At 35.2% G+C, this 23,292-nt stretch overlaps 1 protein-coding gene across 1 annotated transcript; it reads left to right on the forward strand.

The window, feature by feature from the left end:
- The first annotated feature begins 453 nt into the window (after positions 1-453).
- On the forward strand, positions 454-22,880 carry LOC122041677 (dnaJ protein ERDJ2-like). The gene is made up of 11 exons (XM_042601444.1): positions 454-707; positions 2,438-2,662; positions 2,744-2,839; positions 5,080-5,200; positions 5,293-5,399; positions 5,537-5,754; positions 17,788-17,965; positions 18,187-18,306; positions 19,162-19,248; positions 19,834-19,944; positions 21,594-22,880. Exons 2-11 carry the CDS (start codon positions 2,477-2,479, stop codon positions 22,416-22,418), a joined length of 2,049 nt encoding a protein of 682 aa, XP_042457378.1. The 5' UTR covers positions 454-707; positions 2,438-2,476; the 3' UTR covers positions 22,419-22,880.
- Positions 22,881-23,292: the final 412 nt, after the last annotated feature.

A 23,292-nucleotide genomic window follows, 5' to 3' on the forward strand; every position in this document is an offset into this window, starting at 1 on the left:
AATTGAAAAATAAAGTATTGATAAAAAATAATAAATTAAATTAATTAAAAAATAAAACTAAATAAAATTAAAAATATAATTATATGAAAGTTATTTTTAAATAAAATTAATTAAAAAATTAAAATTAAATGAGAATTAAATGAAATAAAAAAACAAAAAAAATAAAGAGGAGACTACATGAGTCTTTTGGTAGGGAGAGAGAGAAGGAGGTGGAGGTGGAGGGGGTGTACGTAAACCCGGGGAGCAGCTCTCATATATTATCTTCATTATAAATATATATATATATATATATTATCTTCATTATAAAAAGAGCTATATATGTATATATTATATATATTATCTTCATTATAAAAAGAGCTATATATGTATATATTATATATATTATCTTCATTATCCTTAAAAAGAGCTTGCGTAGGCGCGTAGGTTTTAACCCACGTTCCACGGTTATCCTACTAACGAAAAGCAAAATGCAGAGTTTTTCTGCTGCGTAACGCACGGTCGACAAAAAGGGGGCGCTTCCTTTCCACCGCACTAGAGGAAGGCAGGCCGCCCGCTGCTTGCTCTTCTCGGGGAGAGGAGAGGAGAGGGTTGTGCATCAAACAACGGGGAGAGGAGGGGGCGCTTCTCACTTCTCGGATCTGCTGCGCTCGCTGCTCAGATCGCACGCCGGAAGCAGCGAGTTGAGGGGAAGAGGGCACTGATCATAGGTCTGGGCTCCCTTCATGCTGTTGAATCTGTCTTATTGTGATCTATGTTCGTGCGATCGTTTGGCAGGCGTTCTTTATTTGAATGATTAATGGGTGTATAAATCAAGGGCTCTACTAAACGTTCTGCGAATTTTGTGCTGTTACTCTTTCAAATTTTCGCTGCAACTTTGAGAGGCTACTGTCGAATTGCCATCGAAACCCTGTATCTCGTTGTGATTTGGTGACCATGTTACATGATATGTTGAGATCTAGGTGTTGTGCGTGTTTCAAACTACGGACTGCTGCCGAAACCAAGGTTGTAGCTAAGCTGTGAGGTCAGGGCATGGGGACTCGGATGGTTTGTGGCTGTGTACTGCAGCCGATCAGATGGCTGCAGATTGCAGAGCCCGGGTAGAAAGGTGGAGATTGGCAATGGGTATCGGGAGGAGTTTCATTATTGGTAGCGTAGGTCCAGTTTGATTTTTGCACATGACCTTTATTACTGATAATTTGTTCCTATGTTGTAAGTTTGATAACAAGGTGATAGTGTGGTATGTCTAGTAAGTATGAACATTGAAAACATCGAGTTTTAAATCTGAACATGTGAACTAGTTTGTACATATCCTTGCAATAATGTGATAGTTGGTTAAATGAGTTTTGTGTATCTGTCCATTGGTTAGATAGTATGCATCCATTGAACCTTTTTAATTTCTCCAATTTTTTCATAAGGTAGAGGGATTGTTACTTGGTTTGTCAAGTGGATTGTTCTCATTTTTGTCTCAAACGAATATTTGTTGACAATGCAAGTTGGACGAGTAAGTGATTCTAGATTTTTTTTCTTGGAATTTATTTCATCATTTAATAAATTAGAGAAAGACAGGTTACACATTGGTGTTCTTGTTATGTGGTTAACAGTCTATTGATTTTCAGGCAGACAGATAGAGAAGGGGAAAGTGAGTCATTCCTTGTATCTTGTTACACTTGTGTTGCATATTATATGCTTGGTGGATATTAGTTAATCAAGGCAAATTTCTAGTTTGCTTAAATGATGCATTAGCACTCTTGTTTGTTATTGGTCGTTATTGTTGTGCTAAGCACTCCAATAATAATAATAATAATAAATAATAATAATAATAATAATAATAATTATTATTATTATTATTATTTATTATTATTATTATTTTGCTTTAGATTCAAAGGCATATGGGGTGTGCCATTTGCTAGATAGAGGCACTTAGAATTATTCAGAACCTAGTAAATGAAGTTGGTTGCTCTGTTACAGAGTGGCTAAACTTGCCAACAAAGTGCATTTTGTTGTTATATTGAATTACAAATTTTCTGACTCAGAAATGGCAAACGTTTGGTTTTGTGTGGTTGGTTCTTCCAATTTCAAATAAATATATTTTCTACCGAGAGACAAGTTATATATACTAGAAGTTAAAGACATGAAGTACATGCTTACCTAAGAATAGATATTTTTGAATGTGTTTTGGTTGCTCTAGTTGTTGAAGATTTTAAAATCTTTTGCACTGTTTTCCCTCTATAGTGAGGTATAATCGATTCATTCTGGATTTTGTTCCACTTCATTGAGGATGAATAAACTCGCAGAATATCAACTTTCTTGTATTGCATTCTTTCATTATCAGTGGTTTAGATTTTATCTTATCAATGATGGTAATATATTTGTTAAGCTGGCGGATCAATATTATATCAGGGTTTCAGCAAAACTGATCAAAATTTGTCTTTGACAGCTATAATTTATTTGAGCCTCAAGCTGTAATAAGGCTCCAATGGCTGCATCTGAGGAGAACAGCTCTTTGTTCTCGATCTTTATACTCACAATCATGGCAATACCTATAGTGCCTTATACAATCCTCAGGCTGTGTCGTGCTTGTACTAAGAAAACAAAGAGTATTCATTGCCAGTGCAACGTATGTTCCCATTCAGGGAAGTACCAAAAATCCATTTTCAAACGTGTATGAGAGACTCTCCCATGATGGTTCTACTCAGAAATTTGCTTTGCCTTTGACATAATGTTATTTTGTGATATTCTGCAGATATCAAACTTTTCAACTTGTAGCAATCTGACACTTTTGCTGCTTTGGGTTGTCATGGGGATCCTAGTTTATTACATCAAACATATAAGCCGCGAGGTATATTCAATTGAATTCTGTTACCTAATCTTACAAAAATATTAGAATTTTTAGTTTCAAAACAACCACAAGGTTCAGGCTTCTTCTAATGTGACTTTGCTTCTAGCAACATCATTGTCCAATATCCATGGAAGCTATAAGACATTTTGATGATGATGCAACTTCTTTGCTTAACATAATTGTTTCTTGTTAGTTATGGATTTTATAACTTCCACTTTTTATGTCACTAAGATTTAAAGATGGAACTACTGATCACATTTACATTTTAGTTTTTGTGTTGCATATGAACACATCATCTGATAACCCATGTTTTGGCAATGACATTTAGCATTCTTTCTCTCACTAATTTCCTCACATATGATGGTTCTGTTACTTTAGCCTTCTGTGTGTTTCTTTTCAATTAATATCTAGGTAAAATCTTCTTGATATATTACTATTTCTTTATTTCCATCTTTCTTGATTTTTTTTTTGTGCAGTGTGTTAATATTTTCTTGTCGTTATAAATCTTAGTTGAGGAGGATCTTTGAACTGGTTCCTTAATTTGTAGAACCTCCTTTGTATATATAGGGAAGGTAAATTATGTAATGCCTTAGAAACAACACAAAACTAATAACCTAATCTATACTCTCCACTTAAAACTAATATCCCAGTTTGCGCTCTCCACTTAAAACTAATTACTCAGTTTACAGTCTCCTCTCAGTTAAGAGTATAGATATTAATCAGGGCCAACTTATTACACAATTTGATAAGTTGTGAGACATCCAAAGGCATAGCAAAACTTTACTAGAGGAGCAATGAAACACAATTATCTTTGAGAGAAATGCTTTAAAATGAGTGACATTCTAATGTATAATGTGCATGAAGGATGATTGGATTCTATATAATTTACTGATTTATTGTTAAAAAATATTGACTCCAAAAATCTGATGCTAAATTCCTCCAGCGGAGGCTGCCCACATTGTATGCTACCATGCCTAGTATAGTTTTGGTACGTATTTACTTCTAATTTAGATCTATAAAAATAAAGAAATATCTGCCTTAATAGTTGGTTATTACATACATATTAATTACACACGTGTATATTAAAACATATTATAAAATGTTAAGGACTCTCCTGTTAAAACAAGAACAGCAGATGAACCATCATATTTACTAATATATACAACAACATCAACCGCAACCGAGCCTCATCCTATTAGGCGGGGTTGGTTATATGAATCTTCCTACTCCATTAAGTTCTATCTCCTACTATATCATCATCTATATTTAGATAAATTTAATCCTATTTTATCATTGCTAACCAAATATTCTTTGGTCTTTCTTTTTCTCGTTTAATGTCCGTATTTGTCATAGTTTCACATCACTTAATTGGAGCATTTATTTGTCATTAAGAACATCATATTTACTAATGTATAAGGTTAAATATTGGCTGCATATAGAGCAAAGTTTTTCAAATTGCAAGCAAAAAAAAGATGCTAAAAGAGAAAAAAAAATAGTAAATGAAAGCACTGAAGCATTCTTCATAAATTAAAGTATTAAGCGACTCTTCATCAAGCTGTAAATTAAATCTATGCAAGTAATTAAACTATATGCGCTTGGTGGACGAAGGTGGAGGATGAAGCAGATGAAGGCAAAGGAAGAAGTGGATGAAAGCAGAGAAAAAGGCAGATGATGACAAAGGAAGAGGCAGACAAAGGTAGAGGAAGAGGAGGAATAGGTGGGCAAGGAGACACCTCGATAAGTTTGATCGTGAAACTGGATCCTAGTCGTGCTTCATTTAAAGTTTCACAGTGCCGCAATTGTGCGTTGTTTGTTTGCAAATGCTTGTAGAGGGGGAAGGCGAATCTCGAGACCATGTCTCGAGCCATTCTGCATGCTGGTTGATGGGTGCCTGTGTCGACCGGAACAAAATGAAACCTTAAACCATACCTACATGATCACACATCCACAATGAACCATGGCTCTGAACTTGACATCTATATTGGTGATCACTAACAAATCCAACACAATCTACTTTAACATAGGCTTCGTTTTGGTTTCCTGATTTTCAATATAATTTGTCCTTCTCAAAGAGTATTTTTGATGTAATGAATAATTTGTAGTGCAACTTATCAACAACTTTGTGAGGACTGCATGTACTAACACAACTAAGCTTTACATTCTTTGAGTGATTTACAGTTTAGAGTTTAGACTGGATTTTATATTATTGTTGTTGATTCTGTATTTCAACTGATTTTCAGATTCAACCATTTGAACCATTTAGCATTCTGGGATTAGAGCCTGGAGCTTTAGATTCAGAGATAAAGAAAGCATACCGAAGGTTGTCAATTCTGTATCATCCAGATAAAAATCCTGATCCAGGTAGTTCTTCTGGTTTGCTTACCATTTCATTCGATTTTGTAAAATTGGAAACTTATTGGCATTTTGCTGATTCAAACCACTTGCTGTTTCAGAGGCCCATAAATATTTTGTGGATTTCATATCCAAGGCATACCAAGCATTGACCGATCCTCTTTCTCGTGAAAATTTTGAGAAATATGGTCACCCAGATGGAAGACAGGTAGCTTTATTATTTGCTTGTAATGTATTCTATTTTTTGCATGCTTCTGTATGTTATTTTCATTCTATCATTTTTTTTTTGAGTTTTAGGTTCTGGTTCATTTAAGAACAATCTAACAACTGCATTACTGATTACAGGGGCTTCAAATGGGGATTGCTCTACCTCAGTTCTTACTTAATTTTGATGGGGCATCTGGTGGTGTACTATTGCTTAGCATTGTTGGAGTTTGTATATTGTTGCCTTTATTAATAGCAGTTATATATCTCTCAAGGTCATCAAAATATACTGGAAATTATGTTATGCATCAAACTTTGTCCACATACTACTATTTCATGAAACCTTCTTTGGCTCCAAGGTATGTACTGTTAATTGGTAAATTCATTTGCTTAGTTTCTGCTATTCTTGATGCTAGAACTAATTTACTTTTCTATTGAGCTTTAATAAATATATTGATCCGAACACTTATTGACTAAATGGTATTTTTTTTACTTGTCATTTTAAATGTCCATGTTTAAAGGCCCATTGTCTTTGTGATATTCTTCGACTTTAAATGCTTGTGTTGAGCTGAGCAGGAGTGCCAATTTATGTGTGAGATTTAATTTTGGAACAATAATTTCGCACTATATTGAATGCTAAAATACCACAGCAAGTTAGAGGTTGGGTTCTGAAAAATGAGGAACGGATTAGCTAACTGCTGTGCTATTGAAGCAATACATAGACAAGAATGCTAAGATGGATTGTGGGGTTACTAGAAAAATAAATTAAAAAATAGTACCACTTTATAGCAATTAGGTGTAGCTCCAATATATTAAAAAGTAAAATAGGTATATAGATGTAGGGAATACAATTCATAACTTTACATGTTGAACGACAAAGTTGAAGGCAGGGATTGAAATGTCGTTTTATGCCACTCGACACAGACAATTTTTACTGTTCTTCTGGGAAGCGAAACCGACACCTTACGCATGGCAGCTTCGAGCGCGCGTTGCGAGCAGCGGGCGTCCCGAATGTGTCGCCGGACTCCTCCGTGTTGGTGCAGTAAGCATCTGACGATCGAACCTCAGTTTTGATAATGGCAAAGGGATTCAAAGTTAAGATTCCTTGTTATCTAACGTGGTTAAATAAGGTTTCAGGAAAGTCCTAACTGCGGTTTGGCAGGGGAAAATCCTAAGGGGGGGTAACCTTAGGTCCTAGGGGGGGGGGGGGTAATCCTAGGTAAAGGAAAATCCTAAGGGGGGGTAACCTTAGGTCCTAGGGGGTGGTAACTCTAGGTGAAGGAAAATCCTAAGGGGGGTAACCTTAGGTCCTAGGGGGCGGTAACCCTAGGTGAAGGAAAATCCTAAGGGGGGGCAACCTTAGGTCCTAGGGGGCGGTAACCCTAGGTGGAGGAAAACCCTAAGGGGCGGCAACCTTAGGTCCTAGGGGGCGGTAACCCTAGGTGGAGAAAAACCCTAGGGGGCGGTAACCCTAGGTCTTAGGGGGTGGTAACTATAGGCGGAAAGTCCAGTTGGTCTGGAGGACCGGACTGACATCAGATAAATCTCCTGAGTGGAGTAGGTGAGGACGCGTTCCCCGCAGAGGGAACAGTAGGCGTCGGGTCGACCTAGGGTTTCCGGTTGGAATCCCGAAGTCAGACTCGGACAGTCCGGAGACTGTCATTATCATTTATATTATGCTTTATGTGCTAACTTTGTGTTGCAGGGTATATTTGGGATTAATGTATCTTGTAGGGACCAAAGTACAAAGATTAACCTCGGATGAACAGTATCCGAGGCGCCTCCATGGAGCTTGGAGGTGCCTTGGGTGCAAAACCTGAGCTGGCTACGAAGCAAGCTGTAAGGCGCCTTGGATAGGCTGAAGGCGCCTTGAACAAAAGTGATGAAGGCGCCCTGGAGAGGTTGGAGGCGCCTTGAACAGGATAGAATTCGACCAGGTCAGTTCTGATCCACGCGGGTGATGCAGCCAGTCTGGAGGTGCCTTGGAGGGGTTTAAGGCACCTTGAACACCCCTTATAAGAGGGGTTCGAGCAGCAGCAAGAGAAAATGAAAAAAAAAAAGCTTCCTCGTGCTGTGTTCTGCTCAAGTATTGCTTCCGAAGTGCTGCTGCAACATTCCGACGACCCGGAGCTCAGATCTTTCTACCATTGTTGTCGGTATAACTTTAATTACAGTTACATTTGTAATTAGTTTGTAATAATTATACGAGCTTATAGTTGTTGCCCACGGAAAGCGATCAAGGATCGCGGGCCTTCGAGTAGGAGTCGATCAAGGCTCCGAACGAAGTAAATCCTCCTGTCTCTATGTGCTTATTCTCTGTTTATTCCGCTGCGTTTTTACTCGAGTGTTTTACGAATCGAACGAAATAGCCGCGAGCGCTATTCACCCCCCCTCTAGCGCTTCTCGATCCAACAATTGGTATCAGAGCGGGGTCGCTTTGAACTGGTGCAACCACCATTCAAGCATTTTTCGTGGCTTTGTTGTTTGTATAGGTTAAAAATAAAACCTTACGCCTTTCGTTTTTTCCCTCCAAAATTATTTTCGAAAAATTCATTTTCATCCTTTCACGGTTTATTAGTATTGATAAAATATTGAATTTGGCAAAATTTGAAATAATATTTTTTAAATATTTTTTAATAATATTTTATTATTTTTTTCGAAACTCGTAAATTTCTATTTCTATCCCTCTCCCGCACTACTAATCCAAGACTAAGTCTTGGAACAAGTTTTATTGTGTTTGTTTTACGAGATTCCTTCTAATGGCCTACGAAGATGGGTACAACTCCACATGCCTACCATTGCTGTCTGACGAGAACTTCAGATACTGAAAAGACCAAGTGGAGCATCAATTAAAGACCGAAGTAGAAATATGGACCATAGTCCATATTGGATTCACTCTCCCCACCAAAGAAGGTGTACTCATCACCTGTGACAAGTGAGATGCACAAACAATAAGGACATTCGAGGCAAATGCAAAAGCAACTTACATTCTTCTATGCGGACTAACAAATTCAGCTCTTGATCAAGTTGGAAAGTTCAACAATGCTAAGGAGCTTTGGGAGAAAGTGCTCAAGCTTTATGAGATCCTTTCAGAGTTAGAAGATCGAATAGAACCTGAGTCCGAATTTGAAATTGAATCCTCAGAGTCAACCTCTGAACCAGACTCAGAAGAATCAGAGCAAACCGATATCATAGCACTGATGGCCAAAGATGAGATATCTGAATCTGAGTCAGAATTTGAAATGACAACAGTCAAGGGGGAGGATCCTATCATGGATCTAAAAGGTAAAATTGTAAGTTCAAATTGTAAATCTCTCATAATCTGTTTTAAGTGTAGGGAGAGAGGGCACTATAGAAACGAATGCCCCACTCGTAAGACTCGACCGGCACAATCGGAGGAGAAGGAGAAAATGATCAGGAGAGGGAAGAAATACATCAAATGCTCCAAATGCAAACTAATGGGTCACTGCAAAAGACAATGCCCAGAAAGAAGACCCAAGAATCCAAAGGGAGAAATCAAGGTTAGTATATGAAAATCCAGTTTTTGCAACACATGATTGCACTAGTTTAACTAATCTTGCTTGCTCTAGTATAGATTTCTCTTCAAAATTAGATATGCATGCTAATAATGTAATGAATAAAATTAATTCAAATAAAAATAAGAAATTAACTCTTAGAAAATTAGAAATACAAAATAATATTTTAAAAGATAAAATTGATAAATTAGAGAAGATTGTTAATAATTTAGTCAGATCACGAAATCTAGACTTGGGTTACAAGTCTAAAGTAAAACTTAAACACTATGAAACAAGCTAAAAAGCAAATCAAATTAAATAAACTTAAAATTCAAATTAAATTAAAATCAAGTTAAATTCGAATTAAATTAAATCAAAATCAAATTAAAATCCAAAGGAAGGCTCCAAAATAGCTGGCACCTCCGAACTTAATCTACCCGAAATGGGTAAACAAGAGTAGACTACCCGGCAGGGTAATTAAGGTTAGAAATGGGCTAGGTTTAACTTGACCCACGGTACTGGTGAAGTTTTTGGATGATAGTACGTTAGGGAAGCTTGGGCATCGCATGTCTAGGAAGATATGGCTTCGACCTGGTGCATTTGGCCAAATGGAACTGACCGAAGCTACCCTTAAATGGATCCTAACTAGTTAGACCAAGGTTTAGTATTAAGTTCAATGGGTAGGACTATTTGGAAAACCTCGAAGGCATGATTACTTTAATGAGTTCCTTGTGACTCACCATAGTTTAGAAGTTTATCCAAAGAATGCTTACTTGTTGAACCCAAAGCTAAACCTGAATCTAACACAAACTTAAACCAAACCCTAAAATTCAATCATAATTCATCTCACAACAATTATAGGGTTCCCTGATTGAAAATTTAGATCGGGTGAGATGACTAAGTAATTAAAATTGACTTAAACATAATTTCAAAATCATTTTAAAAATCTTTTCAAAACTTATTTTTAGAATCTTTTCAAAACATAATTTCAAAATCATTTAAAACTTAATTTCAAAATTATTTTAAAAATTAATTTCAAAATTATTAAAAATCTTTTCAAAATCAATTTCAAAATTATTAAAAATCATTTCAAAATCATTTCAAAATCTTTAAAACTTAATTTCAAAATTCTTTTAAAATTTATTTGAAAAATCTTTTCAAAATCATTTCAAAATCTTTTAAAACTTCATTTCAAAATTATTTGAAAAATCTTTTCAAAATCATTTCAAAATCTTTTAAAACTTCATTTCAAAATTATTTGAAAAATCTTTTCAAAATCTTTAAAACTTAATTTCAAAATTCTTTTAAAATTTATTTGAAAAATCTTTTCAAAATCATTTCAAAATCTTTAAAACTTAATTTCAAAATTCTTTTAAAATTATTAGAAAAATCTTTGAAAAATTATTTTAAAAATCTTTTAAAATTTAATTATTTGAAGAATCTTTTAAAAATAATTTTAAAAATCTTTTAAAACTTAATTTCAAAAGTTATTTGTAAAATCATTTAAAAAATGATCATTTCAAAATCATTTGAAAAATCATTTGAAAAATCCCTTGAAAAATTAATTTCAAAATTATTTCAAAACTACTTAAAAAATTATTTGAAAAATCATTTGAAATATCCTCTGAAAAATTAATTTCAAAACCCTTTTCAGAAGTTATTGATTTCTTTGAAATTCTAAACTCAATTAATTTTTAATCTTCAAAATAATGGGCACTTATTTGGAATTCTAACTGATATTTTCAATGTTGTAAATTAAAGTAAACTCCATCTCACACTCACTCATATGCTAAACATGCTTGTTAATCTAGAATGAGTGAGATGGAAAATTAGGAAAATAATTTTTTAACCTCTCATGCTTGAACTCCTGAACTCAAAAATTTATTAAGGCATTAATTAAGGGGGAGTGATTTTGAGTCGGTTTTAAAATTAGTTTTTCTTTAAAAAATTTTTTGACTTGACCTCAAAATTAAAAACTATTTTTGGCATATCTTCGAAAATTCAAGCTATTTTTAACTTAGCTTTAAATTTAAAATTATTTATGACCTGACTTTTAAATTATAACTCCTCTATAAGCTAAATGTTTTCAAAGCTAAGTACTTAATTAAGTTTTCTCTAACTAAACTTAGTTAAATTATTTTCTAAACTTAGCTACTTGGCAAGATATTTTCTCAACTCAATCATTATTAAGCTGAAAACATAGCTAAGTATTTTCAAATTTAGCTAAATATTTTTTTTTCAAAAAACATTTAGCTAAGTACTTTTTAAAGTGTTAAAAAAAAAATATTTAGCTAAGTGTCTCTTAAAGCAATTGTTTTCAAATGCTAAGTTCTGCTGAAAATGCTAAGTATTTTCCAAAACATTCTCAAAATTTCATCAAAACAGTTATTTTTGAAAAACTAAATCTTTTTGAAATCACAAAAATTTGCTAAGTTACTGTTTAAAGACAAAATAACTTTATCTCAGCTAAAAGTATCTCTCAAACTAAAGGAATAATTTTGCTTTCAAAATTATGATTTCACCTATCTAAAAGTCTTACAAGAAAAAATGAGTGTTTATCAAAAGTATGCTTAACCCTCTATTTTTCTCTTGGAAAAATAAGATTGAAAATTATCTTTGAAAGTTAAGCTAAAACCTACATTTTCTTCACTCTCTTGGGTATTTTGATATATGGCAAAGGGGGAGAGTAGGAAGAAATTCAAAGAAAATTATAAATTAAAATTCAAAGAAAATTAAAACGAAAATTTTGTTGTGAATGTGCCTATGCTTTATTTATGCCTGTGCTTATTTATGCGTATCTTTATTGCATTTTTACTTAACTTTGAATTTCGGTTGCCATAATCAAAAAAAGAGAGATTGTTGGTGCAGTAAGCATCCGACGATCGAACCTCAGTTTTGATAATGGCAAAGGGATTCAAAGTTAAGATTCCTTGTTATCTAACGTGGTTAAATAAGGTTTCAGGAAAGTCCTAACTGCGGTTAGGCAGGGGAAAATCCTAAGGGGGGGTAACCTTAGGTCCTAGGGGGCGGTAACCCTAGGTGAAGGAAAATCCTAAGGGGGGGTAACCTTAGGTCCTAGGGGGGGGCAACCTTAGGTCCTAGGGGGCGGTAACCCTAGGTCCTAGGGGATGGTAACCCTAGGCGGAAAGTCCAGTCGGTCTGGAGGACCAGACTGACATCAGGTAAATCTCCTGAGTGGAGTAGGTGAGGACGCGTTCCCCGCAGAGGGAACAGTAGGCGTCGGGTCGACCTAGGGTTTCCGGTTGGAAACCCGAAGTCAGACTCGGACAGTTCGGAGACTGTCATTATCATTTATATTATGCTTTATGTGCTAACTTTGTGTTGCAGGGTATATTTGGGATTAATGTATCTTGTAGGGACCAAAGTACAAAGATTAACCTCGGATGAACAGTGTCCGAGGCGCCTCCATGGAGCTTGGAGGCGCCTCGGGTGCAAAACCTGAGCTGGCTGCGAAGCAAGCTTCAAGGCGCCTTGGATAGGCTTAAGGCGCCTTGAACAAGTTGATGAAGGCGCCTTGGAGAGGTTGGAGGCGCCTTGAACAGGATAGAATTCGACCAGGTCGGTTCTGATCCACGCGGGTGATGCGGCCAGCCTGGAGGCGCCTTGGAGGGGTTTAAGGCGCCTTGAACATCCTTTATAAGAGGGATTCGAGCAGCAGCAAAGAACAATGAAATAAAAAGCTTCCTCGTGCTGTGTTCTGCTCAAGTATTGCTTCCGAAGTGCTGCTGCAACATTCCGACGACCCGGAGCTCAGATCTTTCTACCATTGTTGTCGGTATAACTTTAATTACAGTTACATTTGTAATTAGTTTGTAATAATTATACGAGCTTATAGTTGTTGCCCACGGAAAGCGATCAAGGATCGCGGGCCTTCGAGTAGGAGTCGATCAAGGCTCCGAACGAAGTAAATCCTCCTGTCTCTGTGTGCTTGTTCTCTGTTTATTCCGCTGCGTTTTTACTCGAGTATTTTACGAATCGAACGAAATAGCCTCGAGCGCTATTCACCCCCCTTCCCCCTCTAGCGCTTCTCGATCCAACACTCCGATGCCACCGGAGGCGTCGCCAGCCCCTGAAGCATCACGAGCACCTGAGGTGCGCTGGAAGCGTCGTCATACGCTTCCGGTGTCGGCAGAGGCATGTGGGGCTCGTCGCAGGCACGCATTGCTGGCGTGTGCCACGGGCATTGTGCAAAATTAATATAATTTAAACAATTCTCACTTAAGTGTGATATTTTAAAGAAGTTTTCATAAACCCTACTTAAATTATCTCAATAGAATATAAAAAATATATTTAATTTTTTTTAAAAAATAAAAATTTTATTAAATGATATTTTGAAATTGTTTTTAAGTTTTAAATTGATATTTTAATTTTTTTTTATTATTTTAAATATATATTATTTAAATTAATAATTAATTAAATGAATAAATAGTTAATTTATATAATTATTATATATAAAATAATATCTTTGTATTAATTTATATAATTATGATTATTTAATCTGGGTATTGGAGAACTATACCTAAGCAAAATATTACAAGAATCAATGTTTTCACTCACTCCTTTTAGTATTAGCAACTTAACATATTATAATGTATTAATTTTAATTCGAATTATTGATAGATCATTTTTCTTTACAGAAAATTATATTTAATTATTTTTTCTAACAATATTAAGTTGTTTAATAATAGAGAACATATATAAAATCAATATACAACTTATTTTAAATTATACACAATAAATATATTTATCTAATAATTATTATATATAAATAAAAAAATACCGAAACCGTATTGGCACGGCACGATACAATACCGAAGCCGTATTGTTCTGGTCTGGGACCGAAACCTCGGCATGGATAAAAATTTTAAACCTTTGGTTGAAGGCATAGAGGGTAGAGTGATGTAAAAATTACTAGTTAAATTAAATGATTGAAAAGATCTGAATGCGCCATCAATTTATCCTTTCACAAATTCAATGGAGGAGTAAAGGATCAATTTAACTGATCTCAAGTAATCTACTATAGCTGGATGATGAGATTGAAGTAGATCAGACCAAGCTGATTTGATAAATATAATTATATAAACGTTCTATCGGGAAATATTTATTCATGCACAAAAGTCCATACTTTTCTTGGGCCAGAATGGTTATAACACAGATTTCCACCACAGAACCTTATCAAATTTGTGTGATCAGGTAGATTTATGTTTAGGATGGAATAGGTTTTCAACAATTGTTCCAGGTTGTTGCATCCTTCTTGCATATAATATTGCCAAATCAAGATAAGTTTGGCACTTCAACATAAATGTATTAGAAATATTTCATGAACTTTGAAACACAGCATACAGACAGAAAACTTTTTTCCACTTAAATTTCTTCTATTTGATAGTTTCTGTAGCCTTGAGGAAAAACGAGCCATTAACAGAGTGATGATGACATGATTTCAGTTTGTTTAATTGAATAAAAAAAAGAGATCTCTATGTTATCATCTTCTGTTGGATAGTTCTAGTTAGCACTCACCACGATCATTAAGACTGTGTTTCTTATAGCAGGATGCCAGAAAGTGGAGTAGATAAAAAAAAGACAGAAATAGGGTAGAAGAGAAGTGATAGAGTGATTCCTTTGGGTTATTTCCTTGAGGGGGAAGAAATATAACTTTTTCCCCAGCATTTTTTGGTATGGGCCAGAGTAAAGAATTATCGATTTATTATTTTTTTCAAAAAATTTAATAATAAAAATATTGAAAAGATAAAATATAATGAAGTTATCGTTTAAAAAATAAATAAATATAATTGCAGTCTGTTGATGTGTTTTTTCCCAACATAGGCAGAGCCAAAATGGAAAATGAAAGAAAGGGCAGGAATGTTTTCTCTGCGTGTCTTTCCTTCTAATTTCCCCACCTTTCTCACTGCCCTTGTTTCCTCAGGTCCTGCTTCTGTAGGAACGATGGCATAAGTCTACTCTCCATTAAGGATCTTGCTGTTGTCAGACACATGCACTAGTTGAAGTGAACTACGTGGTAGAGTTTTTTTGCTAGTAGATTTTGATAGATTCCCAATTCAACATTCACAATCTCCTTTTAATCAGTTAATTATTTATTATTATTTTTTTAAAAAAAAAAGTTGTTGCTATGGCTGATAAAAAGAAGGTACTAGGGGTAAAGATTAGTCTGAAGGAGATTGACCCAAAAATTTAACTCAAATTATCATTTCTTAAACTGGCTATCCAGAGTAATGAAGGCAAGAAGATTGTTCTGGCAGTGATTTTGGATCAATTAATCTTCCAAATATAACCAAGATTTATGAGTTAACAAATGTATCTATTTAATAAGTGTTAGTAACTGACTTTCCTTACCCAAAATTGTAAGACAAATTATTCTTAGTTAACTGTCCATCCAGGCTCCAGATTTGGTCATTTATGCACATTGGTTTTTCTCTAATTATCTTCTGGCTCAGATTAATCAGAAACTTGTCGAGAAATGCAAATGAAACAAAAAATATAGGCTTAATTTCATCTTTTTCAAATGGACTAACCTGGCCCAAGAGTGCAAGGTGAAATATTCTTCGTAACTGTCCTGAATACAGTAAGAACGATATTCAACTGCTATTTTTTGGAAAAATTCTTTCATATATATTGCCAAATATTTTGAATTATACATTAGCTGATTTAACTACAAAAACAAAATAAAGACTAAATGCCAGTTTACAGAATCACAGACTGGCTTCACAAGAAATACAAAATAATTGAAAATAAAAATGAGCACCTATAATGTAGTTTGATTTTGATTTCACTAATTCAGCAAAATGAAGACTTATTACCATCTCTTTTTTTTTTTTATCAAAGAAAATTTCATATATGAAAAGAGAATCATAGTATGAGGAGGGTTAAACCTATCCTCATACTACAAATTACAAGGACTCCAAAGATTTACAAGAAAATTCAAAACAAAACAACTCTTCACTATACTTACATACCAAGCTCACAAAAGAAAAAGACTATACTAATCAGCCATTTCTTTGAAGACTTGTTACTCCCAATAGACACTGAACTCTGCATTTGAAACACATCATGGCATCCAAACAGAAGTTACAAGCTATTTAAAATCCATCAGTCTCATGCAGCACACAACACCAGGAGAATCCTCATTAGCAAAATAACTCTTCACAAATTTTCCACACCATCTCGCATCAGGCTTAAACTTACACCACAGCACCATCAACTCCCGCACAAAAATCCATAGCAACAGACATCCACCCGAAATCCACAGCGCCAAATTCAGATTCAGCAAACAGCATTCTCCCATACACTTTCCACAGCGTCAAACTCCAACACAAAACCAAAGGATATGCTCCTATCATCAACCAACACTCTCCATCCGGAAGCTTTCACCAGAATAGATACCAATACACCAATAGAATTACATCAGCTCCACTTAAACAGTCCAAACACCACCCAACAAAAAGTTGGCTATACTAGAAAGGGGGAAGACCTCCTAGTGTAGCCTACAAAGAAACTATCCATCTTTACATGTAACTCTCAGGTAAGGCAAACCCAATCTGTCTACTCTACAAATACCAAAAAGGAGTCTATCTATCTCATGAGAATCCAAAATTCTCTCCATCGGGTACATGAATGCCTGATTCGCCAAGTAATCCGCCGCCGCGTTGGCCTCCCTGTATACATATGACCACATAATTTGATATTTCCTGATGTAAACTTTGATTTTAATTACCAAATTTCTAATTTCCCAACCAAAATATGTAGCTTGAATTATTTTCAGCGCCACCATCAAATCATATTCTAGCCATACTGGAAAGTAGTTATTCACAATACAAAGATCCAAACCTTTTAAAATCCCAAACAATTCAGCCCTTAAATTTGAGCCCCTTCCTATCAGTCTATGTCTAGCCTTCACCACCTTACCTTCATGATCTCTAACAATAGCTCCATAAGAAGATAACCCTGGGTTTCCTCTTGCACATCCATCTGTATTTAGTTTAAATCCCCATTTTGGCTTTCTCCAATACACCACATCAATGATATTACTGATCATAATTTTCACCTGTATCCCCATCATCTTAGCTGCCATACCACAGCCTCTCCAATTCTTATCCTTTATAATTCCTGCAGCCATTCCAGAAAATAGGTAATGCACCACCTTTCTAATAATTTTCTGACCTACTGGTTTCACCTCTCGATGTTTAGCATCATTTCTTGCACCCCACAAAAACCATATGATTAGAAAAGGAATCACTTCCCTTGTCCCGAAGACCATTCACTACCAACCTTCCAGCTCTCTAATAACCAACATCTGCTCATACAGAAAACTTGAGCAAAGTATTCCCAAACCTCGTTAGAAACTACACCATCCAAAAACAAATGAGACCATGTTTCTATCTCAGCACAGCATTGGCACTTGGATGCTAGGTACACACCTCTTCTCTGCAGCACTTCATCCACGGGCAGTCTTGTTTAGGAACCTCCATGTGAATACTGCTATATTTGGAATTAACATTTTGCTCCACATAGCCACCCAAATACCCTCAGAATGATGTCCCTGTCTCACCTGGTTCCAAACTGATTTCAGCGAAAACCTTCCATCCACAGATGGTTTCCAAATCAACATATCCGAATCATCAAGCTGTGGGACTTATTACCATCTTCTTTACTAGCAGACTTAACATCATATAAATTCTGAAAAGGAGTGAATTGAAGGTTTTTATAATTATTCAATAACTATTCATTTTTCATTCTTCAATGTTCACTTGTGTCGGTTTTGGAATTCCAGCATTTGGCATACATGCTACTTGTTTTCTATTTTACTAGCATTTTTGTTAGCTGACTCTCATGGATATACAGCAAGGTTATGGATGTCTTCATCAAAGCCGCTGAGTATTTGGAAATTCCAGTTCGCAGAAGTGATGATGAACCCCTTCAGAAACTGTTTCTTGCTGTTAGAAGTGAATTGAATCTTGACCTTAAAAACATCAAGACTGAGCAAGCAAAGTTTTGGAAGCAACATCCATCCCTGGTTAAGGTAGTTTATAAACATGTGCTTATTACCTTTGATGCCTTTAACGTCATACATGGTATAGAATAGTTTTTCTTTACTAGGTCAAGCATCCTTGTCAATATAAATCAAATCTTTTCTGTTATTGGAGATACAAAATTTGTTTATATTCCAATAGTCTTTTATATAGGTGGTACCCCTTTTGCACATGATGTGGATATATATTTGGTTGCCTTCATTAATTTCAGATGGAATTACTGATACAAGCTCACTTGACTCGTGAATCAACCATGCTATCTTCGTCACTACTGAATGATTACAGACGAATGCTAGAACTTGCACCTCGTCTCCTTGAAGAGCTGGTGAAGGTGATAAATCTTTCAATTATGAACAAGTGTTCATGTTTTAGGAGGATTTGCTTGATTAGTTACCTGAATTTTTAACATGCTTGTGTATTTTACTTATGAGTTTATTTCATTTTGTATAGATTTTTATTCTTTCTTTTTTTCCCTTCAGTTTAAATAAGGGAGGCTGGCTGTTAACTTTGAGTAGTTTTTTCTACAAACATTGCTTTAACTTAATTGCACTTAAATAATTTTTTTTTTGTGATCTACATTTATGAGAATAATGTGATGAATTTATGACAATAATGTGGCATGCAAACCTGCCTTTGGTAGCCTTGAATCGTTGGCAAGAGCCTGTTAGCAGTAAAGACGGATGTCCACCAGAATAAAGACCTGTGCTTCAACATTTTATAAATTTCATACCATGCCCTTGCTTATGCCAGGTCATGCCCAAGATCTAAGTCAATATCTGACATGTAAAGGGATGTGGAACGAACTGTGCTGAACATTATAACATTATTTTCTGCTTATTATTAGGTTATTAAGTTAGTGATTCAAAAAAATTATTTATGCACAAATATTTTCTTCCCTTTTTTGTCAATCCTATTGATAATTGCAATGCTGCTATACTATGACAAGTACTCTTTAGTATGCAGGAATATAAACATTTATATGTTTCTTGAGTAAAATGAAATTTATTTTCTGAAAAAAAGTATTATCAAAACAGCACTTGGGTGCTTCCAATATTTGTGACAACTCGTGCATGATTTTTCTTTGACATACTTCAAATAGTTTTAAATGCATTTTTCTGATTTATATCGTAAGATCACTATGCAAAAAAGACATTCAAGTGTTATAATGCATTCTTCGTATGTGCAGATTGCTGTAATGCCACGTAGCCCTCATGGACATGGATGGCTGAGGCCAGCGACTGGAATTGTTGAGCTTTCTCAATGTATCATCCAGGTGCGTAGGTAGTATTGTTGATTTATTCTATTGTAGTCATAATCTCACGATACTGGGTAATTTCGAACTTGATAAAAACTTGAAATTTCAATTGTGTATCTTCACATAATATTTGCGTGCATTGTGTGTATATTTTTGAAAAATAAAAACATTATATATAAAGGAGAATCTCACATGAGGTCGTAATGGAAGAAAAGAGTCAGCATCTTAAATAAATTTAAGTAAATTGGTCATTGCATGCAGCTGTTAGTGTCAAACTCTAATTTTTAGTCTCACGATCATGTTTACCTTGATGGTGTAGTTATTCTTGTTAAAAGTTTTCTAATGTAGTTTTCTAATGTGTTTAATTATTTTCAGTTTGATTGGACTTTTTGTCTTGCCTTATTTACTTGTTCTGTAAGAAGAACAAATTCTTTATTGAAGTTTTATTAAAGTTTCTAATGTGTTTTATTAAAGTTTTGTATGCTACTTTTATCATTGTAATACTTAAATCAGCTTTTATTGTTAAAAAATCATATGTGCTGGCAACTCCTTGATTTGCTTTACTCTGTTATCTTCCTAATATGTTTTTATACGTTTAAACAGGCTGTGCCTCTAAGCGCAAGGAAAGCAACTGGGGGCTACCCTGAAGGCCTTGCACCATTTTTGCAACTTCCATATTTTAGTGAATCTACTGTCAAAAAAATTGCCCGAAAGGTAATTTTGTATGTTAGTGAATAATGGTTTTTGAAACAAATAATTGTCTTTTCTTCACTGTGTTGGTATATGGTGTCTTTTTGCCCCATTGTCGCATGATACTAATCATGGAATGATATTTAAATGATATGATAATATTGTTTCCTTCTCTTCAATTAAATTGATTTCACTAATTAAATTACTTTGTCAAATCAGCTCCTTGCCATAATTTGCAAATTCGTGTAACTAACATGACTGTAGTTACTCATTTCAAATTTCAATACTAATCTCTTTGAAGATAAAACATCACAATGAAAAAAAATTTCAAGTAATTTGTTTAAACCAATGTCTTAAACTGAAGAGGTCGCATCCTTAAGTTGCAAATCAAAAAATAAAAGTTTATTGACAATATTATCAAATTAATTAAGATATGCTTTTCATTGGTAATCTTTGTTCAGTTTCAACAAAATCAATTTTGACATGTTTGAGATTTGAGACTTCCTTCGGAAAGTCTGATGAGCTTAGCAAACACTATGCTAGAGGATTGTGGCAATTTGGTAGGTTAAAATAGAATGAAATGCTGATAGTGTAAAGTTATAAACTTGTTGAAGCAAATTATATAGGTTAGCATCATGTTTAACTGAATTGAGATGTTGTTGATTGGAGAGTCAAGTGAGTATGATGAATGATATTAGTCAACATTGGAATTATTATTTCGGGCTGGGGCCAATATTGGTACCAAAATCACAATTTAAAACCTTGTTCTCAATGCTTTACAAGTACATTGATAATTCTATACTTTTCTCCGACATTTCTAGTTTACCTGAAACCAAAAAAAGCATACTGGGTAAATGGTAGTGCTTCATAAGTCATCTATAAAAAAATTAGGTAAAAAATTAGGATTTGTCCAGGCCTTCCTAGTGCTTGCCAACGTGGATAATTCCCAGCTCGAGGGAACTCATAGGTCTTGGGTAAAAGATGTGGATTTGTTCAGGCCTTCTCAGTGCTTGCAACACGTGGATAATTCCTAACTCTTGAGAAAACTCAAAAAAAAAAGGTAGATCCGCTACCTTAGCGGCCCCCCTAGTGTCGGCCCTTGAGAAAACTCAAAAGTTTTTGCTTAGCCTGAACCACCTATGTTCAGAATTATTGTGTTTTTTATGGAAAATTGAGTGTCTGCTTAGCTAGTTGATAAACCTTGAAAAAATTCTCAACATATGAAGCCCCCTAGATTAGGTGTCAGCTTCAACCATCAGAAGTTTAGGTTAATCGTCTTTGTTGCAGTTTACTAGCTTGGATAATTCTGGGATACAATTAGTTTTGGTAAAATAATCTTCTGAACAAATGTTTGTTTCACCCTTTTCCTCAAACATTAATTTAAGCACTCGCCTGATGCTTATTAACTTAGCTTCCTAATACCATTATTATGGCTCAATGAATTACGTTTTTAGAACTACAGGAATGCTAGGCTCACCTAGTAAACAGAACTCTGTTTGGTGCACGGCTATCTTCTACTTTTGGTGTCTGATTACTCTTGGAGTGCTTGATTCTACTATTTGTCAGGCTTTAAGGTTTTGCAAACTCTTCTGTTATGCATTCGTAAAGAAAATTCTTGCCTTTGCTGCACTGTATTGTACATTAAAGGTTTTAAATTTGAACATGGTTTGCAGAAAGTGCGGACATTCCAAGAACTACAAGACATGACTATTAATGATCGCGTGGAGTTGCTGACTCAGATTGCTGGACTTTCTGATATTGAAGCACGCGATGTTGAGTATGTGCTTGAAATGATTCCATCAATTGAAGTGGACATTACTTGTGAGACTGAAGGGGAAGAAGGCATACAAGAGGGAGACATTGTTACAATGTATGCTTGGGTAACTCTTAAGCGTGCTAATGGCCTGATAGGTGCCCTTCCGCATGCTCCCTATTACCCATTTCACAAGGAGGAGAACTTTTGGTTGTTGCTCGCTGATCCAGTTGGAAACGATGTTTGGATATCACAGAAGGTGAGCTTCATGGATGAGGCTGCTGCTATTGCCGGGGCATCAAAAGCAATTCAAGAAACAAGAGAGAGTCTTGGTGCGAGTGTGAAGGAAATCAATGCTGCAGTGAAAGAAGCTGTTGTGAAGGTCAAGAGTGGGTCTAGACTTGTGATGGGCAAATTTCAGGCCCCTCCTGAAGGAAGCTACAATCTGACCTGTTTCTGTTTGTCTGATACATGGCTGGGATGTGATAGAAAGACTAGTATAAAATTGAAAATCCTGAAGCGAAATCGAGCAGGTACACGGGGCCACATTGTGGAGGAAGGACCAACAGCAGATGAAGGGATTGAAGAAGAGGAAGAAGAGGAGGAAGAAGAGTACGACGATTATGAGAGTGAGTACAGTGATGACTTGGATGATGAGAAAGATAAGAAAGGAAAGAAGGCAAATGGTGCCGCCAATAAGAAAGAAGAGTCGAGCACTGAAGCTTCAGGCAGTGATGATGAATGAAGAAATGATATCCTACCCAGTTCTTTCCTCGCCTATTTGATTTAATTGGGTGTTCTTCCAAAGTTGAACAATTCTCCGCCTGAATTTTTCTAACATCAATGCTCTGCGTTCACTTTTCATACTCATTTTGAATAATAATCATGCTGTTAATTATTCGCCCTAGCACTCAAAAAGCCGTGGAAGCCCATGTTAAACTGCACCACAAGGCAATTGAATCAAGCCAGCAAATTACCAAATGCCAATGCTTCTGGACAATTTTGATCTTCACAGGTATGGCAGTAGTGATTATGTATGAAGTGATCATTATGAATTATAAAACGCTAATTAAGGTACGGCAGTGTTAGTTTCCATATGCATGCAAATGAGAGAGACCTTAAACCGGGTTGAATCGAACACTAATATGGCAGAAAACACAACTGCTCCAGAATGACTTTTATATAAAATATTTTTCTAGCCTATCTATTTTTTTGGGTTTAAATTTTGAGCTTATCCTGTTCTTGCTTAGTTCTAGACAGTTATTTTTCAGTAGAAACATAATGGACATTGAATCCCACGCACAGATTTTTTTTTTTTTTAGACTATTTTATAAACAATCTTAAATTTCCAGTTCTTCCCGATGAATCGGCATAGTTGTGGTGGGAAAAATAATTTGCTCGTTACAAGTACACTTATCTAATTTCTCATGCATCTTGCATAATAACTGGTCAAAGGAACTCAGTCAGTTCGTCAGGGGGTAAGACCAATAACTTTAAATACTATAGACTTTTGAAGATTTTGTTTCGTTAAGGAGAATAAATTGAAAGAAAAAATCTATGAGAAATAAAAAAAGAAATTGATGGGAAAGAGAAAAAATCTCGTGTTATTTCTTTGAACT

This window comes from Zingiber officinale, chromosome 2A (genome assembly GCF_018446385.1).
Source record: "Zingiber officinale cultivar Zhangliang chromosome 2A, Zo_v1.1, whole genome shotgun sequence".
Taxonomy (NCBI): Eukaryota; Viridiplantae; Streptophyta; class Magnoliopsida; order Zingiberales; family Zingiberaceae; genus Zingiber; species Zingiber officinale.

Coding starts and splice junctions, on each gene's coding strand:
- LOC122041677 (XM_042601444.1), top strand. CDS start 2,477: ATGGCTGCATCTGAGGAGAACAGCTCTTTGTTCTCGATCTTTATACTC. Junction 5,400..5,536: donor GTCACCCAGATGGAAGACAG/GTAGCTTTATTA, acceptor TACTGATTACAG/GGGCTTCAAATGGGGATTGC. Junction 19,249..19,833: donor TTTCTCAATGTATCATCCAG/GTGCGTAGGTAG, acceptor ACGTTTAAACAG/GCTGTGCCTCTAAGCGCAAG.